This window comes from Megascapheus bottae, chromosome X, assembly GCF_031878675.1.
Source record: "Megascapheus bottae isolate mThoBot1 chromosome X, mThoBot2.hap1, whole genome shotgun sequence".
Taxonomy (NCBI): Eukaryota; Metazoa; Chordata; class Mammalia; order Rodentia; family Geomyidae; genus Megascapheus; species Megascapheus bottae.
The window spans coordinates 88,878,030-88,898,082 of record NC_143547.1 but is presented as its reverse complement, the minus strand read 5'-3'; the positions used below and the strand labels follow the sequence as shown (position 1 = coordinate 88,898,082).

The following is a 20,053-nucleotide window of genomic DNA, read 5'->3' as shown; positions in this document are numbered from 1 at the left end:
AATAAAGCTAATTGATGTGGATATCATTTGCCACAAATAGTTTACTTCAAATATAGAAGCAAGTTTGACTCATTTACTTATTCATGGAATACAAAAGAAAGATATTTGACAAGACCAAAAGGAAATTGATTGAAGGTACTCCAAGTGGAGTCTACTAGAGAAAGAATACTTTTTTATATGGGATAAAAAAAACTAGCAAGAGGATGGGATACTTTTTATTAGAAAATATAATGTGAAATCATTTTGTTAGAGTCTTAGCATTCATTTTGTGGAAACTCGATTGATTTTAGCTGACCAGATTCCAAGCTTTTTATTGATATTTTGCAATTTTATCTCAAGAATTATACAGCTATGGGCTACAGAAAAATTGAGGTTAAAGAAAGGACCACATGAGGCCAACCTGATTCCCTTGTTGATAGGATTATGGGACTAGTGGATAAAAGGCTTAGAAGAGGTATCTTTACTTTGGGCTTTAACAAAGCTTTTGATTCCACATTTCATGAAGTTTTCATTGAAACACTTGAAATTCCAGGTACAGCTGCCAGAGAAATAAGAATCTATCCTTGTTCAACCCTGACTGAACCACATACAACTTGAAAAATAGAACATGGCTTTTGCCATTTTATATGGTGTTGCAGTGACTAGTAAAGTGGCCACACTTCATACAGCATTTGAAGAGGGTGAGATTAATATCGCCCACAATTCATCATTCCTGCTAATAAACAACCCCCTTGCAATTCTCTATTTTGTTTTCTTTTCTCATTTAATGTAGACTTACAGTTTTATGTTCTAGAAATCTCTACATTATTGAAAGTGACTTAGATAACAGGATAGCGTAATGATCATATCTGCATCAGTTCATTAAAGATTGTGAGGAGATACTGGAAAAATTACAGGAGATAATCCAAAAAATGCAAAGCCAATATTGTTCACATTATGAGTAGGTCTAACCCCAGGGACATTTAAAGAAATAAGGCCATATCTTATTCTTCTTTTAGGATGAAGTCTTGCTCTGTTATATAGTCTAACCTCCAATTCCTAGACTTAAGCTGGCCCCCTACCTCATCTTCCCCCTATAGCTGGGACTATAGGTACATACCACTACATCTGTCTGATCCTGTATTTTAAATGGAAAAATAGAAAATAATTGCTACCTTTTGGCTACACATGTTAAGTTCCCCAAAAGGGGAAAAAACAGTAGAGATCTAATCAATGACAGAGGTCTGTCTTCTCTTTTAATTCTCTACTTGTCAACATGACCTGTAAAAGCTGTAGGGGTCAACTGTCTTTAAGGAATTCATCAGTTACTGCTAAACTCTTTTAGCTTATTTCCAGTGGTAACTCATATAATAAAATCTTGAGATGATTCCAGTCCTTAATGGAGTCTGGACTTTGGCTTTCTTTTTCTTCTTTAGGATTGAACCAGCTACCCTTTGACCCTGCCAACAACAACGAGCCCCTGCAGTTTGGTAGTGCCAGTGGCCCTCTGGTCACAGAAGGCCTCATTGAGAATGGAGGGGAATCAAGCAAGAAAAGAAAGAGAACAAATACTCCTTCAGGTAAGATAGGTGATAATGCTTCAGTAGTGCTACACAGTTAGCATTTTCCTAAACCCTAGTATGAGCTGGGTATTGTACTAGAACTTGTAGGAACCACAGAAAGGAGAAAATGTCCCCTTCCTGATGGATGGGATAGAATCACATACATGAATAATTGATGTAGTATCATCAGTGATGTGGCAAATGACAGGGAGAATTTGGCCTAGGATTTGGAACCACAGAATGCTTCATCACAGAAGTGATATTTTCAGCTGATCCTTGAAGAGCAGGTAGATATGACACAGATGGAGTTGATTAAAGAGCATAGATTTAGTTAGAATGAATTGTATGAATGGCTTTGTATGTACATTTAGCAATCTACACTCACTGTATATCTAACACACATAATTACATATATTTGTATCTCACAATCTCCACATCTGTTCTCCTTACATGCCTACATGTCTTTTTCTTTTTTCTTGTTTTTTGGGTGAAAATCACATATTTTATTGTTTACAAGGTTTTTGTGTTTTTTTTATTTTTTTATTAAAGAATTTATTAACTGATTTTTACATCATATTTCGAATGAAATGTTGAACAAACAAGTGTTCAAGAAGGGAATCTCTATATACAATCATTGGCACTTAGATTTTAGAACATAATAAAAATTAGGCTGAGGGTTTGTATATCGTAGATACATATTAATTTATGAAATAAAACATGTCTATAGAGTCATAGGTTTTTATGTCTATGTAGTTATGTTTATATTTCCAATTCCATGTCCATAGCATTGGGTATGCAAATATTGAGTACTCGCTCTTGTACTGTTTGGATCTAATAGCCACATATTAAGGATACCATGCGCCTTTTGTTCCTTTGGTCTTGACTTGTCTCACCCAATGTGATTCGCTCTAGATTCATCCACTTGTCTTTTTCTTTTGAGACAAGATCTCTCTGTATAACCCAGGTTGGCCTTAAATGTATGTTTTTCCTGTCTCTCCCTTCAGAGTGCTGAGTTTGCAAGAATATACCTCCAGACTTGGGTCTATATTTTCTTTTATGCCCTTATAATTCTTTTAGAATAACTGGCAAACAGATGGTCCTAAATACTAAACAACATGATGAATGGTTAGCCTCGTCTGTAATGTTTTTCCCATTCCTCATCTCCCACTGGCCTATTTTCATGTGAAATTTCTTCAAACAGAATTAGAAAACAATAGGAAAATCAGATACTAACTGATCATTTGATATTTTTAAACTTCCCCATTTTGTTGCTTGGTTACTTATTTGGAAATAGTCTATAGAGATTGACCTTTCATTTTTGTGGTGAGCTTAATGCACATGTTCATATTTTTGTTTGTTTTCTTTTATTGTTACATTTACTTTCAGCATATGAAATAGTATATTTACATAAATATAACAGCATATCTTTAGATCATAGATCTTTCTGTTTACAAATCAAGATATTAGTTACCAGGCTGGATATTGAACATACAGTTGAACATTGCCTGCATGGAACCTTTAAGAAAGGAGTTGGGGCTGGGAGTGTGGCCTAGCATGTATGAAGCCCTGAGTTCAATTCTTTGGTACCACATACACAGAAAAAGCCAGAAGTGGTGTTGTGACTCAAGTGGTAGATTGCTAACCTTGAGAAAGCCCAAGGACAGTGCCTAGGCCCTGAGTTAAAGCCACAGGACTGGCAAAAAAATAAAAGTAAAGAAAAAAGGAGTTTTCTGGGCACTGGTGGCTCACGCCTATAATCCTAACTACTTAGGAGGCTGAAATCTGAGGATCAGGGTTGGAAGACAGGCGGGGCAGGAAACTTATTGCGATTCTTCTCTCCAATAAACTACTCAAAAAAGCCAGAAGTGGTGGCACAGTGGTTCAAGTGGTAGAGTCCTCATCTTGAGCAAAAGAAGCTCAAGGACAATTCCCAGGCCCAGAGTTCAAGCCCCTGGAATGGCAAAAAAAAAATACAAAGGAATGATTATTACAGAGCTTTATCGTATGGAACACAGAAAGGCATGATGAATAGCCAAGAAATTGGCCTGAGTTCTAACTGATTCATATTCTTTCTCTCCCTCTCCCTCCCCCCTCCCTCTCTCTCTCCCTCTCCCTCTTTCTGTCTGTCTCTCACACACACATTATCTCTCATTCTTTTACTCTGTCTTCTTCTATATCTCTTTTTCCCTCCTTCCTTTCCCCTGTCTCCTGAAATTAATTAATCTAACTTAATTTGTTCAACTATAGAACTGAATTATGTTAGGAAAACATATTATGTGAAGTATGTTAGGAAATGATGTAAAGTGCTTAACACAAAGTATTTAATAGTTCTTATTTTTATTCTATAATAATATTGTGTATCTCATCTTTTTAAGCATCAGTATATTTTACATTTTAGGTTAATTATTATGGACACAAATTATGTCCATGTGTGTATACTTAACTATGTTTTTAAATTGTACATTCAGTATAAATTAATTTCCCCTGATAATTTAGAAGCATAATTTCAGCTATTAGTTATTGTGCTCCATTATAGTTTGTAAGGTTTACTATGGAATGTTATATGTCTTTACCTTTGTACTAAATTATTTTAGACTTTGGCGCTTTTGTAGTTATTACATTTATTTGAGTTCTATTTCTTTTCTGCACTCTGAGTTCAAACCCCTGTATATAAAATATACACAGCAGCTCTCCTAGTTGATGTGTCAGTTCAATACATTAAGCAAAAGCTAAGTAAGCTGTCAATGGAGCTGCAAGAGATTTAAGGCATCAATTTTTAAGATATCTGTTGTGGCTGTTCAGAAGCTATTTTTGATCACTTCTTACTTTTTCACTCCCAGTGTCCCTTCATGTAGCAACTCTTTTCCTTCTAATTAATTATCAACATTAAAAACAAACATTAAACACTCCAGGTACAGTGCCTCATGCCTATAATACTAGCTTTTCTGGAGACTAATATCTGAAGATCGTCGTTTGAAGGCAGCCCAAGCAGGAAAGTAGATACTCTTATTTCCAGTTAACCGCCAAAAAGTGGGAGGTGGACATACTAGAGCACTAGCCTTAAGCAAAAAAGCTAAAGAAGAGAATCCAAGACCTGGGTCAAAAAAAAGTGAAGAAAAGGGGGGAAAAGCAGCAAGATTCAAGTAGGAGAGTATTTGAAAACACAGCACTCTGAGTTCAAACCCCTGTATATAAAATATACACATCAGCTCTCCTAGTTGATGTGTCAGTTCAATACATTAAGCAAAAGCTAAGTAAGCTGTCAATGGAAGCTGCAAGAGATTTAACGCATCAACTTTTAAGATACCTTTTGTGGCTGTTCAGAAGCTATTTTTCATCAATTTTTACTTTTTCCTCTGTAATCATAAATGATGTGCTACCTTATGAACTGTAGTTAACTCATAAGGGTGGAGAAAAGGTACATGCATTAATCTAAATTATGAACTAACTTTAAAGAACTGACATTTTATTTCTAATGAGGATATTCAGTAAGAACAAAGTTAATGGTTACAGATATAGGAGTTTAACAGTAGGTTACACTAATCTATAATTAGCAGATTCAATTTTCATTCAAATAATGAATATGCTAAAGTTCTTTAAAAACAGTATGTTCTTTAAAACAGGTGAAATAAGCCTCTGGCAAACTAAATTAACTCCCTTGAAATCTTGTTCACACTATTTGCTTAGTGAACCTTTTCTTTGTATTACACAGGTAATTCCAGCCCAGGTTAAATTACCACTAATTCCAAATTACTGTAGTCCAAATTAATGAGGTTTTACTATATGGGGAGTCTCTTACAATTGTTCAGCTGCCAATGCTGTGGTACTGTAAAAGGGAAGATTACTTTATGATATTATTTTTTTTCTCCACAGTGTTAGACAAAAGGAAGTGGGAAGATAATTTGTGAGTAGGAACTTTTATCTACTTTTGTTATGATTTCCTACATCCTAGTAAAGAGGAAAGATAGGGCTAGAAGTTCTTTTTTTCCCAGTCCTGGACTTGAGCTCTGGGCCTGAGCACTGTCCTTGGGCTAGAGCTCTACTGCTTGAGCCACAGCGCCACTTCTGGCTTTCTCTGTGTACTTGGGTCTCTATGAACTTGGGTCTCCCTGCATACTAGGAAAGCACTATGCCATTAGGCCAAACTCCCAGACCCAAGATAGACGTTCTTAGAGGAATCACTAACCATTTCAGTTCTGATATGATACACCTGTCCAGCTACATTGAGTGAAAGCCATCCCTACCCCTCTTCTTCAATACAAAGAAGTGAAGCTACCAAGGAATGAGAGCTTCAGTTCCTCACTATAAATCCTCCATTCTGTCTTTCCTATTTCTCTGACATCGCTTTTTGGCTGCAAATTGCTTCTTTCCTTTTGTACTAAAGTTGACTTCTTAAAGGTCACCAGTAACCACTTCTATGGGTTAGATTTGTTTTGTCCCTCAAATGTTTGTGTGCTGGAAGCTTAGTCCTCAGTGTGGCAATGTTGATGGGTTGGAACCTTGTAAGATATGGTACACAGAATAAAGTATTTACATCACTGGAGTTGCATCTTCATGAGCAGGTTAATATTCATTAATCTTGAAGGAGTAGATTAATGTTCACCACAGGAAGTTATTATAAAAGTGCAAGCCTGGCCCCTTCCCATTCTGTTCCTTCCTTCCTTGTATATATGTCCCTTCTGCACATGGCTAATTTGCTTTGTATTTCTCTGCCATGTATTGAAGCAGTGAGATGGAGATATCCAATTTGTTTGGACTTTCTAAGCTACCAGATAACAAAGACAAAACACATTCTCGGATAAAGTATCCAGTCTCAGATATTTTGTTATTGCAACACCACGTGGACTAGGAAAACATCCTCACCTCAAGTCAGCAGGTTTTTGGTACATCTCAGCTACCTTGCCCTCCTTGTTTCATTTGATGCAATAGACAGCCTCACTTTCCTTAGAGTCTCTTTACTTTTATCTTCCTTGGCAATGTACTGTGTAGTTTATTCTTCCCTTTTTTCCTTAAAATTATCACAGATTTATGCTTTACTAGCATATATTACTTGTATGAAGGAATTTCATTATATTATCGTACATGTATACAATGTATCCCAATCAAAATTACATGTTCTATCATTCCTCTCTTTCCCTTCTTAAAACAATTTTGACAGTTTTTAATGATCTATTTTCATATATGTTTATAAGGCACTTCAGACATATTCATTGTCCTAATACTCTGCATTTACCTTCTTTCATCCTACCGATACCTACCTACAATTTGAACCATTTCACATTCTTGTCATTCAGTTTTAAGGACTAGATTCTACATATGAAAGAGGGAATGTAATATTTTTCTTTCATTATCTGCCTTATTTGTGTTAGCATGATCTCTAGTTGCATCCATATTTTCCTTCAAATGACACAATTTTGTTCTTTATAATTGATTAATACTTCATTGTAAATATATATCATGCTTTTCTTTATCCTTTCGTTGATTGATTCTGTATTTTGGCTATTCTGAATAGTGCTACTATAGCATGAGCATGCAGGTATCTTGCTGTAAATTGATTTACATTCCTTATATATGTCCAGGAATGATATAAAAGGAACATTTCGTAGTTCGTTCTTTCTTTCTTTCTTTCCTTCTTTCTTTCTTTCTTTCTTTCTTTATTTATTTATTTATTTTTGTTAGTCCTGGACTTGATCTCAGTATCTGAGCACTGTCCTTGGGCTTTTTTTCCCTCAAGGCTAGTACTCTACCACCTGAGCAACAACACCACTTCCAGCTTTTCTATGTATGTGGTACCGAGGAATCAAATTTAGGGCTTTGTGCACACTAGGCAAGCACTCTTCCACTAGACCAAATTCCTGGCCCCTTGTAGTTCTTTTTTGTTTTTAAGAAACCTGTATACTTATTTCCCTAGTGGTTTCACTTATTTTCATGATTACCAACAATATATGAGCATATCTTTCTCCACATCCTCCCCACCGTTTCTTGTTCTTTCTTTTCTTGATGATAGCCATCCTTACTGGGCTGAGATGGAATTTCAGTGATTTTTTTGATTTGCATTTTCTTTATGGCTAAGGAGATTGGACTTGTCTTCATGATTTTATTGGTCATTTCATGGTTGCAAACTATTCAGTTTATTAGCTTGTTTAATTACATTACTCTTTTGGTGTTTAGTTTCTAGAGTTCTGTATATTTTAAATATTAATCCTCTTTCCAATAAATAAACAGTAAAAGATTTTCCCCTATTCTCTAGCTTTTCTTTTGGTTTTGGCGATTGTTTCCTTTACTATGAGGTATAGTACCGTTTTCAGTTTTTATTCTTATTTTCTGAGCAATTGAAACTCTTTTCAGAAAAATGTCACCCATACCTGTATCTTTGACGGTTTTCACTGTTTTCCTCTAGTAGTTTCAAAATTTCTAGTCTTGTATTAATATCTTTTATCTACATGAACTTATTTTTATACAGAATGAAAGATAGAGGTCTATCTCCTACATGTGAATACCTAGTTTTTCCAACCCCATTTGTTGATAATATGACCTTTCCTTCACCATAACTTTTTGGTGCCTTTGTAAAAATTGATATGTATAGATGTATGGGCTTCTTTCTTGATCTTTGATTCTTCTGTTAATGTAGATATCTGTTCTGCAATTCCTTATAGTTATTTTTGTTTTTTTTTTGTTTACTATGGTTCTGGGTTATAATTTAAGCCATGTATTTTACTACCTCTAGCATTGCTCTCTTTTTTTCCCTTAAGAATTCTTTGGCTACTAAAGATATTTTGTCCTTCCGAATGAATGTTAGTATCGACTTTTCCCCCATTTCTTTGAAGAATGACACTGAACTTTGATGGGGTTAACACTTGAGTCTGCAGGTTACCTTTGGTGATATAGCCACTTTCACAATATTAATTCTCATGATACATGATCATGGGAGTCCTGTCTTATAATGACTTCTTCCTTTTGTTCCTTCAATATTTTATAGTTTTTATTGTAGAGATATTTCTTTAGATTTTAAGGCCATTATGGAAAAGAGATGTTTTTTTTTCTAATTTCTTCCTTAGATCTTCAATATTGCATATCCAGTGCATTGTTTTAAGGAACATGATGGTTTTAAAGAAGTATCACCTATTTGAAGGAGTGGTCAACTAACTAGTAATGGTTATCATACTAAAGTGAACAACCAGATATAGAGATAGTCATATTTCCCCTGTTATTTCTCTATAGGTTTATGTTATAGGGTCCTATATAGGAATATGTTATAGATATGCTAGCACATAAATAATTGATTGTGTACTAGACTTATAGCCTGCAGAGTAAAGTACCTGTCTCATATGTGTAAGGCCCCAGTTTCTTTCCCCAGCATCAGAAAAAAAATTAAATACCTCCTGTCCAATCGAAGCAGCATTGCCGAAGTTAATGTGAATAATTTATAGCCTGTTATGCAAAGAGCTATCTTAAGCCATTTCCCATATGCAGTAATGATTAAATTCCAAGCATTCAGTGTCTCCAGGAAGACTTTTCAGTTCAATAACAATTTACATTGGGGTAGTGATTCTTTCTCTTAAAGTATTTTTATATTCATTGAATTTTATAGATGAGGTACTGATCATCAGAGAAGTGAGTTTGGCTAAGATGGACTATCATAACTAGGAATAGTAATTAGTGTACCAACTTCCAGAAAGTATATAATTTTTATGATGACCCTCTTTGCTAGATTCTTAAGGTTTTGCTTTAGATCTTTCTGGAAACCAAAAGAAGACTCAGCAATATAAAGATGGTGAAAAGTTCCAACAATACAAATACTAGAATGATAGGAGAAAGAGTGCTTCAGAGCAGCAAGAAAAGCATTGTTCAGATATGAGGAAAAACTGCCCTGGAATGGGCTATTAGAAAACTTGTTTAAACTCCCTTGGAAAGGAAATGAAAATGATATGAACATTCATCTGCTTGGGAGAATTTTTGTTTCTTTCTTATCTAGAAGAAGGGCAATAAGATAGGAATGTTTTCAATGGCACTTATAGCACTTTGATTTACCTCAGATTGACGGGCCTGAGACTTTTATTTCACACGTACTTTGAAGTTCTCAAATGAAAACATTGATTGTTTTTAAAGGGAGAAAATGCCACCATTTTATATCTTGGTGTGTGATATTTCTAGCATGTCAGTTGAATTATTATATTGCCAAAGGCAAGAAGAGTCTATTGTTCCTTCAGATGGAATTAAAATATGAAAAAGAGTAGACTAATAGTCCTACTCACTTTCTTTATTCCTTTGGACATTTTTTATCTGATTACAATTTCAAGAAATAAAACTATTATCTTGATAACTAAAGGATCAAAAAAGTAAGCATGTTTTTTACATTTTCAGGTCTAATGGAAAGTCAGTAAGGACATTCTGGGGGCGGGGAGACTGAAGGTAGTCCAAAAGAGACAGGATAGAAAAATATAAGTACATCTCTTTTTAAATTACCCTCATCATCAGAATCACAACAGAATGCTTTTGGGACTGCACTATACTAAAGTCTTTAAGACTCTCTTTTAAGACATGAAGTATACACCTGTCCTTTCTTTTTTTTTTGCCAGACCTGGGCTTGAGCTCAGAGCATGAGTATTGTCCTTGGACTTTCTCCAGGCTAGGGCTCTACCACTTGAGCCTCAGCACCACTTCTGCTTTTTTTTCTATGTATGTGGTACTGAGGAATCAAACCTGGGTCTTCATGAATGCAAAGCATGCACTCTATCACAAAGCCAAACTCCTGGCTCTACACTTGTCCTTTTATATTGGTAACTCAACATCCACATTAAATCATATTATTTTAGACTTGGAGGCACTGTTATCTAACGCCATCATTTCCATGAGTATGTAATTTTCTGGCAACAAGTACTTCCTATTCTGCCATCTAATTGACCATGTGACTTTAGACAAGTCCTTTCTCTGGCTCTAAGTTTCTTCATTACAAACTGACTAGGATTAAGACATATAATTAATCCATTTTTACTGGGGAAAGTTTATATGTAATGTAGAATTGTCAATTCCTACCATGCTGATATCCCTACATGATTCATCATGCTAATCTAGTGGTATATGAGTCTCCACATCTGTTATGGGCGGTGTGTTGGGGAAAATCTATGATTGTCAGAAAGGAAATAAGTTTGAGATTGTGAAACACCTATGCAGGAATTGCTTCTGTGGATCTGTACACAGGCAGCTTAGCAAATCAAAGAAGAACTTGGGGCACATGCTTACTTAGCAGAAAACAGCTCATGTTGCCCATTACAACTAACCCTTAACGCTACTCTATCTAATGAAGAAAGCATTTATAATAATTTTTGTCTGTCAGTTTAAACTAGGTTGCATAATTTTGTCTAGATGATCTCTTTCAATTTCTTGATTTTTAGGCAGGCTCATTTGGAAAGCATCAGCTTTAGTTAAGTAAAATTAAATTTCAAAGTCAGAAGATTCTTAAAATTTAATAGATGTTTTTCTTGTCTGCTAGCTTAGTCATGAAGACATTTTATTATTGAACCTTGGGTCTGTAAGAGCTTCTTTGCTCTTAGTAAGAGAAAGTCACATATTGAGGCATGCAATGAAAAATATACAGAACACTATGGCAGTGGTTATGAATTTGCCACGTATTAATCTTTTGACCTTGTGTAAATCCCAGAAGCCATTTCTAAGCCTCAGTTCCCACATCTGTTTAATAGGGAGGTGCATTTTGAGACTATTAGACTTTGTGTTTGCTGCTACTATTTATGAAGGTGTGGTAGTTTGAAGTAGCTATGCTGATTTTCTTCTTCCAATTAAAAATTAAACTAAGAGAAAAATATCAAAACAACAGGGGAGGGACCCAAAAACCTGTTCATAACAAAACATGCCAGCAGCCTTATAATACATAGCAAGAATTGTCACAAATGCCTTGAGCCTTGGGCCAAATGAAACCTATACACATCTTCAGCATCAAAGCTATGCCCAAGTATCTATCTGTAGGGGATGTGGGTCCATAAAACAGACCCCTTTCCATGGCAGTGTCATTGAGATTAAGGATCTTACACTTTTATGCAAACTAGAAATTAATAATAGAATGATCTCTCAGCCCTGCCTCTAGAACATAATGTTCATGTCCTAAATTATGCTAACTTGCAAGAAAAAGAGGCCATCTCAGTTGTAGGGCATTCAGATCTGAGAACAAGCATGTATAAGTTATATCATGAAATAACACTTATTTTCATGTTAACCTTCCAATCAGATAAGTCAATCCTCCTCCTGTGCCAAGGACTAAGCAGAGAAGATTCCATACAACTTTCCATACCTCTTCATGAGAAGAACTGAAGTCTTTTCCTCCCCTTAAGATAATAAAAAATGAGAAAATAATTACCAAACCCCCACCTACATGACTTTTTTTTTAAGATTAACCTGACTTTTGAAATTTCAAAGTTCTATCCTTTGGATTTTTTTTTGTGGTGCTGGGAATGGAATCCAGGGCTTTGTACACAGAAAGCAAGTGTTCTACCACTGAATTATACCCCAGATCCTTGTTATTTGAGGCAGGAGTCTTGTAGTATATCCCAGGTTGATCTCAGATTTATGATCCCCCTGCCTAACCCTCTCAAACATGAGGAAGTTTGAATTTTCATACTTATTTACTTTTTGCTTGAACTCCTGGCCTGCCCACTATCCTTGGGCTTTCTCAAGGCTAGTTCTCTACCACTTGAGCCAGAGCACCACTTCTGACTTTTTTCTGTGTATATGGTATGAAGGAATCAAACCCAGGGCTCCGTGAATGCAAGGCAAGCATTTTTTCACTACACCACCTTCCCAGCCCTCAAATTCATTATTGACAAAGAATTTCCTTTTTGTCAGTATAAGAAATTGAACTCACACATTGTGCTTGCTAAGCAAGGTGAATACTAATTAAACTGAAAAAAAAATACTATCTTAGTCAGGTATGGTGGCTCACGTCAGTGGATCACAGTTCAAGCCAGCCTGGGCACTAAAGACCCTGAGACTCTCATATTCAGTTAACCTCTAGAAAACCAGAACTGGTACTGTGGCTCAAAGTTGTAGAACCCTAGCCTTGAGCTGAAATGCTGAGGGACAACGCCCAGGCCCAGGGTTAGGGCAGTAGCATTGAGCTGAAGACCTCAAGGATAGCTCCCAGGTCCAGAGTCTAAGCCCCACAACAGACAAAAAATATCTTGACAGTAGTTGTACAAAGGAGTTGTCATTTAACAAAGAAGTTCAGGTATACAATATGTCTTTACCAGTGTCACCCCTGTCACCAATCTCATGCGTCCCTCCCCTACCCACCCCTTCCCTCACTCTTTTTAATTGTGTAGGATATACATTGGATTCTTGTCTGCATTTCCTCCTCTTTTCTTCTTCATTTATCCAACCCTTTCCCCTTGACCTCACCCCATTTGTTTTGAGTTGTATACCCTTCTGAGTATTTTATTTTTGTTGAATTTTGATTTTGGCTTTCTGAGGAATTGCATAATTTGATATGGGGGAGGGTAGTCAGGAGGGAAAGTTTTGCAAGAAAACAAGGAGTGGTGACATTGTTCAAAAAGAAATGTATTACTTACCTGGCCTATGAAACTGTAACCCCTCTGTATATCACCTTTACAGTAAAAATACATTTAAGAAATAAGATAACATAAAATAAAAAGGAGTTATACTACTGGACATCTCCTTTGAATCTAGCATATTTCTCTGTTTTTTTTTTTACAGTCCTTGGGCTTGAACTCAGGGCCTGGGCATTATCTTCAGGCTTTCTCAAGGATAGCACTCTACCACTTGAGCCACAGAACCACTTCCAGCTTTTTCAGTGTATGTTGTAACCAAGGAATAGAACCCAGGGCTTTGTGCATGCCAGGCAAGCACTGTACAACTAGGCCATGCTCCTGGCTCTCTGCCATACTTCTGAATACATTCTATACACCTACATACTACTCAGTCTATATATGAGTTTATAAGCTAAATCTAATTTCCACATATAAGGGAATACGTGGTTCCCTTTCTTTTTGAGATAGTCTCACACTTTCATCTGGCTGGTATTAGACCACAATTTTCCTACAGTCAGAGTATCTGGGATCACAGGAATATACCACTATGCCCAGCTTGGTTTTGTGTTGTTATTTTTATATTGGATGGTTTTATATTGGATGGTATATATTAGTTATACAATGTATATGAGAATGTGATTGGGTCTCACTAACTTTTGTTCATTTTTTCCCCAGTATTAATCCTATCTTTGCCTCTCAAGAAAATGGGAATATAGGTACATACCATCTCATCTAATTTGGTAATTTTTTTAACTTAAGAGAAACTGATTATAATAGTCCATTGTGTTGATATAAATAAGGATGGACTACTGTAGTACATATATGTTTTATATTTAGATTTTTCTCAGTTTGTAAAATTAAGAAGAAATCCATCTCATGCTGGGAACTGGTGACTCACGCCTGTAATCCTTGCTACTCAGGAGGCTGAGATCAAAGTTCAAAGCCAGCCCGGGCACTAAAGTCTGTGCCATTCTTATCTCCAATTAACCACCAGAAAACCAGAATTGGCGCTGTGGCTCAAGAAGTAGAGCCCTAGCCATGATGTGAAGAGCTTAGGGACAACACCCAGGCCCAGAGTTCAAGCCCCACGATCAACAAAGAAAAAAAAAAGAAAAAGAAATCCATCCCATACTATCTAATATAGACTCAAAGTAGTTCCTCACAGTAATATTTCATTTTTATAAATTTTCTCACATGCAGAATTCCTTTGCTATCTTTTCAGAATGGATATTTACAAGTTTTTGCAAATTCTACAAGTCTTCCTTCCCCCTCCAATATATCAATTGAAATCCGTACATTTTATTTAAAACTAGCTATTTGAAGCACCTGACTTTGCTAAGTATGTCAAATGTGTTAATTTACTTGAATTTTTTAGCAACCCTATGAGATGAATATGCTGGATGTCTATACTTTAAAAATAATAAGGAAATTTAAACCTAAAGAAGTTTGGCAATTTGTCCTAATAGTAATAGAGGAAATGAGATTCAACCTTATCTTCAAAAGGAATGCCAATATTGTTTATTAATACCCCAGATTTTTCTAATATGCAGCCAGCCTTGAAAACCAGTGCAGCTAACCATGATCCATCAGACTATTTAGATATACTTAGAACATTGTGGTTCAGAATACTAGATACATGTTGTATTTCATGACAGAGTATATGTAATCATCTGTTAATAACTGAAGTGAGTTAGGTACTAGTGGATCATGCCTGTAATTGTAGTTTCTTGGGAGACTGAAATCAGGAGGACTGCTATTAAAGGCCAGCCCAAGATAAAAGTACATGACACCCTTTCTGGACCCATAGGGGTATGTGTAGTGGGATGTACCTCTCATTGTAGCTGGCTGGAGGCTAAACATAGCAAGATCTGGGGCCAGGAGTTTGGCCTAGTGGTAGATTGCTTTCTTAGCATGTACAAAGACCTGGGTTTGATTCCTTGGTACCACATACATAGAAAAAATTGGTGCTGTGGCTCTAGCCTTGAGAAAACCCAAGGACACTGCTCACTGCGGCCCTGAGTTCAAGACCCAGGACTGGCAAAAAAAATAGCAAGATCAAACTTACAGCAGGTGCCCAGGCAGAAAAGTCTGCAAAACTCCATCTCAGTAGGAGTAGCTCAATATGATACCATATGCCTATCATGCCAGCTACAGTGGAAAGCCTAAAATGATTGAATGCCCTGAAAATAAAATGACTAGTGCTAGAAAAGGGAGGAGGGAACAGGAGCTAGAGACTTGTCTCAGCATTAGAAAACCTGTCTAGCAAGCATGAAGCCCTGAATTCAAAGCCCAGAACTACCGAAAGGGGAAAAAAAAAAAGCTAATGTGATCGTAGAGATAGTGGACCAAAAGATGGAAATTACTTTGTAAATGTTGACCTCTCTAGGTATCTTAACACAGAACAAAGACTGCCTATTTGCAGTTTTTCTTTCTTTGTTCTATTTCCTGATATCCATTTATTATCTGTTGCAATAAAAATCTATGAAGATGAAATTCCCTGTGGTTGTGATCAGGGAGACAGTCTTGATTGTTTTTCTAATCTTCAATTTCCTCAGTAATGTGAACTATTCTATTTAAACTGTGTAGGTTATAGTACTTCATATTGAGCAATTTCTTGTGTAATAGAATTAATTTTGAACTATTCTGCATATTAGACATTTGAATTTTAAGCAAAAAAAATTTCATGTGCAAGCTGTTTTGTAGAATGGGGTGAGGGTTGGGGAGAGTTATACATAGAGCTACTAGAGACGTGCTCAACTACAGAATTAGTGTCTTGGGCTGGGAGTTTGGCCTACTGGTAAGAGTGCTCGCCTAGCATGCACAAAGACCCAAGTTCGAATCCCAGGTACTACATACAGAAGTGTTGCTGTGGCCCAAGTGGTAGAGCACTAGTCTTGAGGAAAGCCCAAGGAGACTGCTCAGGCCCTGAATTCAAGCTTCAGGACTGGCAAAAAAAAGGAATGGGTGTCTTGCTTCAATGAGAGGAGTGGAATAACAGTTGACATTCTCAATGCATTCACTTCTGTACTATTTTCTTCAATAGCAGCATCAACAGCAGCTTTAATTAAATAGTAATTATATATCAGACACTTGATTTTTATGACCAAGTGATTTGCATGTATAAACCTAAGGACCTTTTGCAACTCCATAGGATCGATAGTGTTTCCTTCTTGGTTGATAGAGTTTTCTTTTAAAAAAAAATCTTGGGGCTTAGACACATGATTGTTTCCCAGACTACAACTAGTAAGTAGAATAACAAGACTCAAAAGAAGAACAGATGTTAAGAGCACATGTTCAGACTGTGCACAGATTTTAAGCATTTTATAGCAACCCTTTGAGCCTCAGTTTCCTTACCACTAAAATAGACACAATACCGGATATATGGAGATGGGTTATAATTCAGTGAGAAAATTAATGAATAGTGCTTAGTACATGGTGTTCTTTTGTTCAATTAATATTAAGTAGTTTTAATAACTGTGAGGCATTGTGGTAGGCATTATGCTAAGTCAGACACTCACCCCAGCCTTGTGACACAATCTAATGAGAAAGATGGTTCTTAAGCAGGTAATTATACAAATAATTAATTATTTGCAATTATGATGAGTGCTATGAAAGAATAACTTCATAGTAAATACTCAGGAAATAAGAACAGATATTTACTGAGTGGCTATTATGTGCTGAGAGTTATACCAGGTAGAGAATTGAGCACAAGTCTAGTACTGAGATGGAGAGTGAAGTCATTTTCATGGAATTTTATGTCAGATTGGAGTACAATTAATGATATCTGCTTTCCTGTGGTCATTTAAGGAAATGTTGAGAGGGGGAGGCATATTTTCTAAAAATTGGAAAGTGGGACAATCAAATAAGGTATTTATTCTTTTTCCCAAGGTTTGTTCCTGGAGATCATATAAGTCTTGTAATACAAAGGAGATTCCTAGGAGATGGCACTGACACATATTTTCAGGTGCTTCTGTGACGAACCATGGGGACATGGTTTTTCCCTCTGTGATGAAGGCTTCAAGCTTATTTTGTATCAGAATTAAGCCCAAAGTCTGAGCAGGCAGCAAGTCCAAACTCTGTACAGTTTTCAACATTTTGATTAAAATATTATTTCATACAAATATTGTGGTTCTACTGGCAAACTATTTTCTAATCTGGTCTTTCGTATTCTCCTTCATAATTACTCTGATCTAAGAAGAACAGCCTGAGAAACATTGCCTAATGCATCCTAAATTATCTCAGCAGGGTAACCAAAAGATTTCAGCCAGATCTCTGTTAAGCATCTCTTACCACACTAGACATGTGTAGAAAGGACGACAGATCATCCATGCTGGGACTTGCCATCAACTAAGACTGCTATCCTTTTCTGTGGAGTGCCACTCTCTGTGCCATAGCCTATAGAGAGGGAGGTGCCTTTCCCTGTGTGCCCTTCTGCCAAACAGCCAGGTGGTTGATTGGAAAGCTTTGTGTTGCAACTCAGACAGCACAGTATTTTCTGCTTGATTGGATTGAGTCAAGTAGAAGGAGCCAAGGAACTTGATTCTGAACCTTTTTCCTGGGCCCCTGGCTGATTAGGTCAAGTGTGGTTTAGGACTTGACATACCAATAGGTAAATGTCTGTTTACCATAATCATGAAGGTCATATTAGTATTTTCAGGTTGTGCATCCTCAGATTCAATCAATCATGAATGAAAAATACTAGGAACAGTAATGGCTGTACTGAACATGAAGAGATTTTTATTCTTGGTATTATTCTATAAATAATACAATATAATAACCATTTATCTAGCATTTACATTTTATCTAGTACTATAATATACAGATAATTTAAAGAATATGAGAGATATGTGTAAGTTATGTGCTAATACTTCCATTTTACATAAGGGCCTAAAGTATCTACAGATTTTGGTATCCATGGGGTTCCTGAAAATCACCCTTTGGCATATACTAAGAGAGGATAGTAGTGTCATTTTACATATAAACAAATACAGATTTAGAAGCTTGTGGAAGATTAAACAAACAGTAATCTCATCAAATTCAGGTTTTTAATGACATGTACATTGTATTATTGCTTTCTAAGTTTTCTACACAAGGCACTGATGTGATCTGATCTGAATGATTGTCAGGATCCCAATGTAGTTGAGGTAGAAAGAAGGTAGAACTCTGACCCATTTTCTAGTGCAATTCTCTTTCCACTAAAACATGTGGGCCCCCAAATCTAATTTTTTAAATTTCATATATGCATAAATACAGTTTTATATATGGTATTTTAAGTATTTATATATAAATTATATATATACATAATGTATATATAAAGAATTTATATATATATATATATACAGAGAGAGAGAGAGAGAGAGAGAGAGAGAGAGAGAGATGCATTTTAGCAAACAGCACATTCATGTCACCAGTACCTAAAGAAAGACACAGATCATTTCTGGTGTCACAGAAGACTTTTGTGCCCATTCTGGTTATATCTCTATAACTTCTATCCTGAATTCATTTTTCTTTTATAATCATACTATCATCATTATTATTTTCATCATTTTCCAAGTCTAGGTCTTACGATATGGTTTCTGCTGGCCTGAATTGTGGGATTGCAGGAATGAACCCCCTCTCCAGACTTTTTCCCTCTTTCTATGATTTGTTAGGGATTGGGAATTTACTTCTGAGATCCTCAATTCTTTGTATTTGTGAGCACTTTATAAAACAGTCCTAGAAGCAAAAATACAGGATTGCAGGGTAGGGGACTTGCACATTTGCGAGGGTCATTTCTGTCTTCTTGCCAGCAGACACTGTCATCAGTCCTATGAAATTTTACCAGTTTGATAGATCTGATATGACAGCTCGTTATCGCTTTAATTTATTTTGTACTTCTCATGAATAGTAAATTTAAGAACATTTTTCAAGTGTTGATTAGTCTTTTGTGTTTCTTCTATCATTTATTTGTCACATTCTTTGCCTATTTTTCTTTTTTATTGTTTTTAATTTAGAGACTTGTGAGAGTTCTTTCTATGTCATAGAAATCAATGCTTTTCCCAATGTTTTCTCATGTATTTTATTATATATGCTGTATTTTTTCACAGCAAGTTTGTTACATAAAGTTATTTTCTTCCTGTGTGGGTGCTGATATCTCATGTTTATAAATCTAGCTACTCAGGAGGCTGAGGTCCTGACAGTGGTGGTTTATGGCCAGCATATGTAGCATCTGCAAAAGTCCATCTCCAAAGTCAATAGGAAAAATAAGCTAGACTGGAGGTGTGCCTCAAGTGGTAGAGCACCAGCTGAGTAAGCAAACCAGCCAGGCAAACAAATTAACTGCATGAAGCCCTGAATTCAAACCCCAGTACTGGCAGAAAAAAAGTTATTTCCAGGCCAGGGGTTTGGCCTAGCATGCATGAAGACCTGGGTTCGATTCCTCAGAACCACATACATAGAAAAAGCCAGAAGTAGTGTTGTGGATCAAGTGGTAGAACTCTAGCTTTGACAAAACCCAAGGACAATATTCAGACCAGGCCTGGGACTGGTTAAAAAAAATGTTATTTTCAAGCCTGGCTCTAGTGGCTCACACCTGTAATCCTAGCCACCCTGGAGGCTGAGATCTGAGAATTGTGCTTCAAAGCAAGCCCAAGCAAGAAACTTATCACTAATTAACTATCAAAAAGCCACAAGTGGAGCTGTGTCTCAAGTGGTAGAGTGCTAGCCTTGAGCAATAGACCTTGGGGACAGCACCAAGACCTGGAGTTCAAGCCCCAGTACTGACACTCAAAAAAGTTATTTCCCCTTTGTACATTCCCTTGTCATTCCACTAATCATGAAAAGCCACGTGTAGTTTTCAGCCAGCCCCAGAATTGCATATCTTATTCCACTGACAACAAAAATACAAGAGTATATGTTGAATTATATTTTCTGTATTGTAGAAACAGAAAATCTAGTCACCCTGCCTGTAATGAC

The 20,053-nt window shown here is 36.3% G+C and overlaps 1 protein-coding gene across 2 annotated transcripts in view; it reads left to right on the top strand.

Moving 5' to 3' along the window:
* Positions 1-20,053, top strand: part of Enox2 (ecto-NOX disulfide-thiol exchanger 2) — a 295,300-nt gene that overhangs the window by 127,500 nt on the left and 147,747 nt on the right. For both annotated transcript variants that reach the window (XM_090327019.1, XM_090327020.1), the window contains exon 2: positions 1,416-1,559. In XM_090327019.1, coding sequence (XP_090183145.1) covers positions 1,416-1,559 — 144 coding nt within the window. The remainder of the gene's footprint in view (positions 1-1,415; positions 1,560-20,053) is intronic.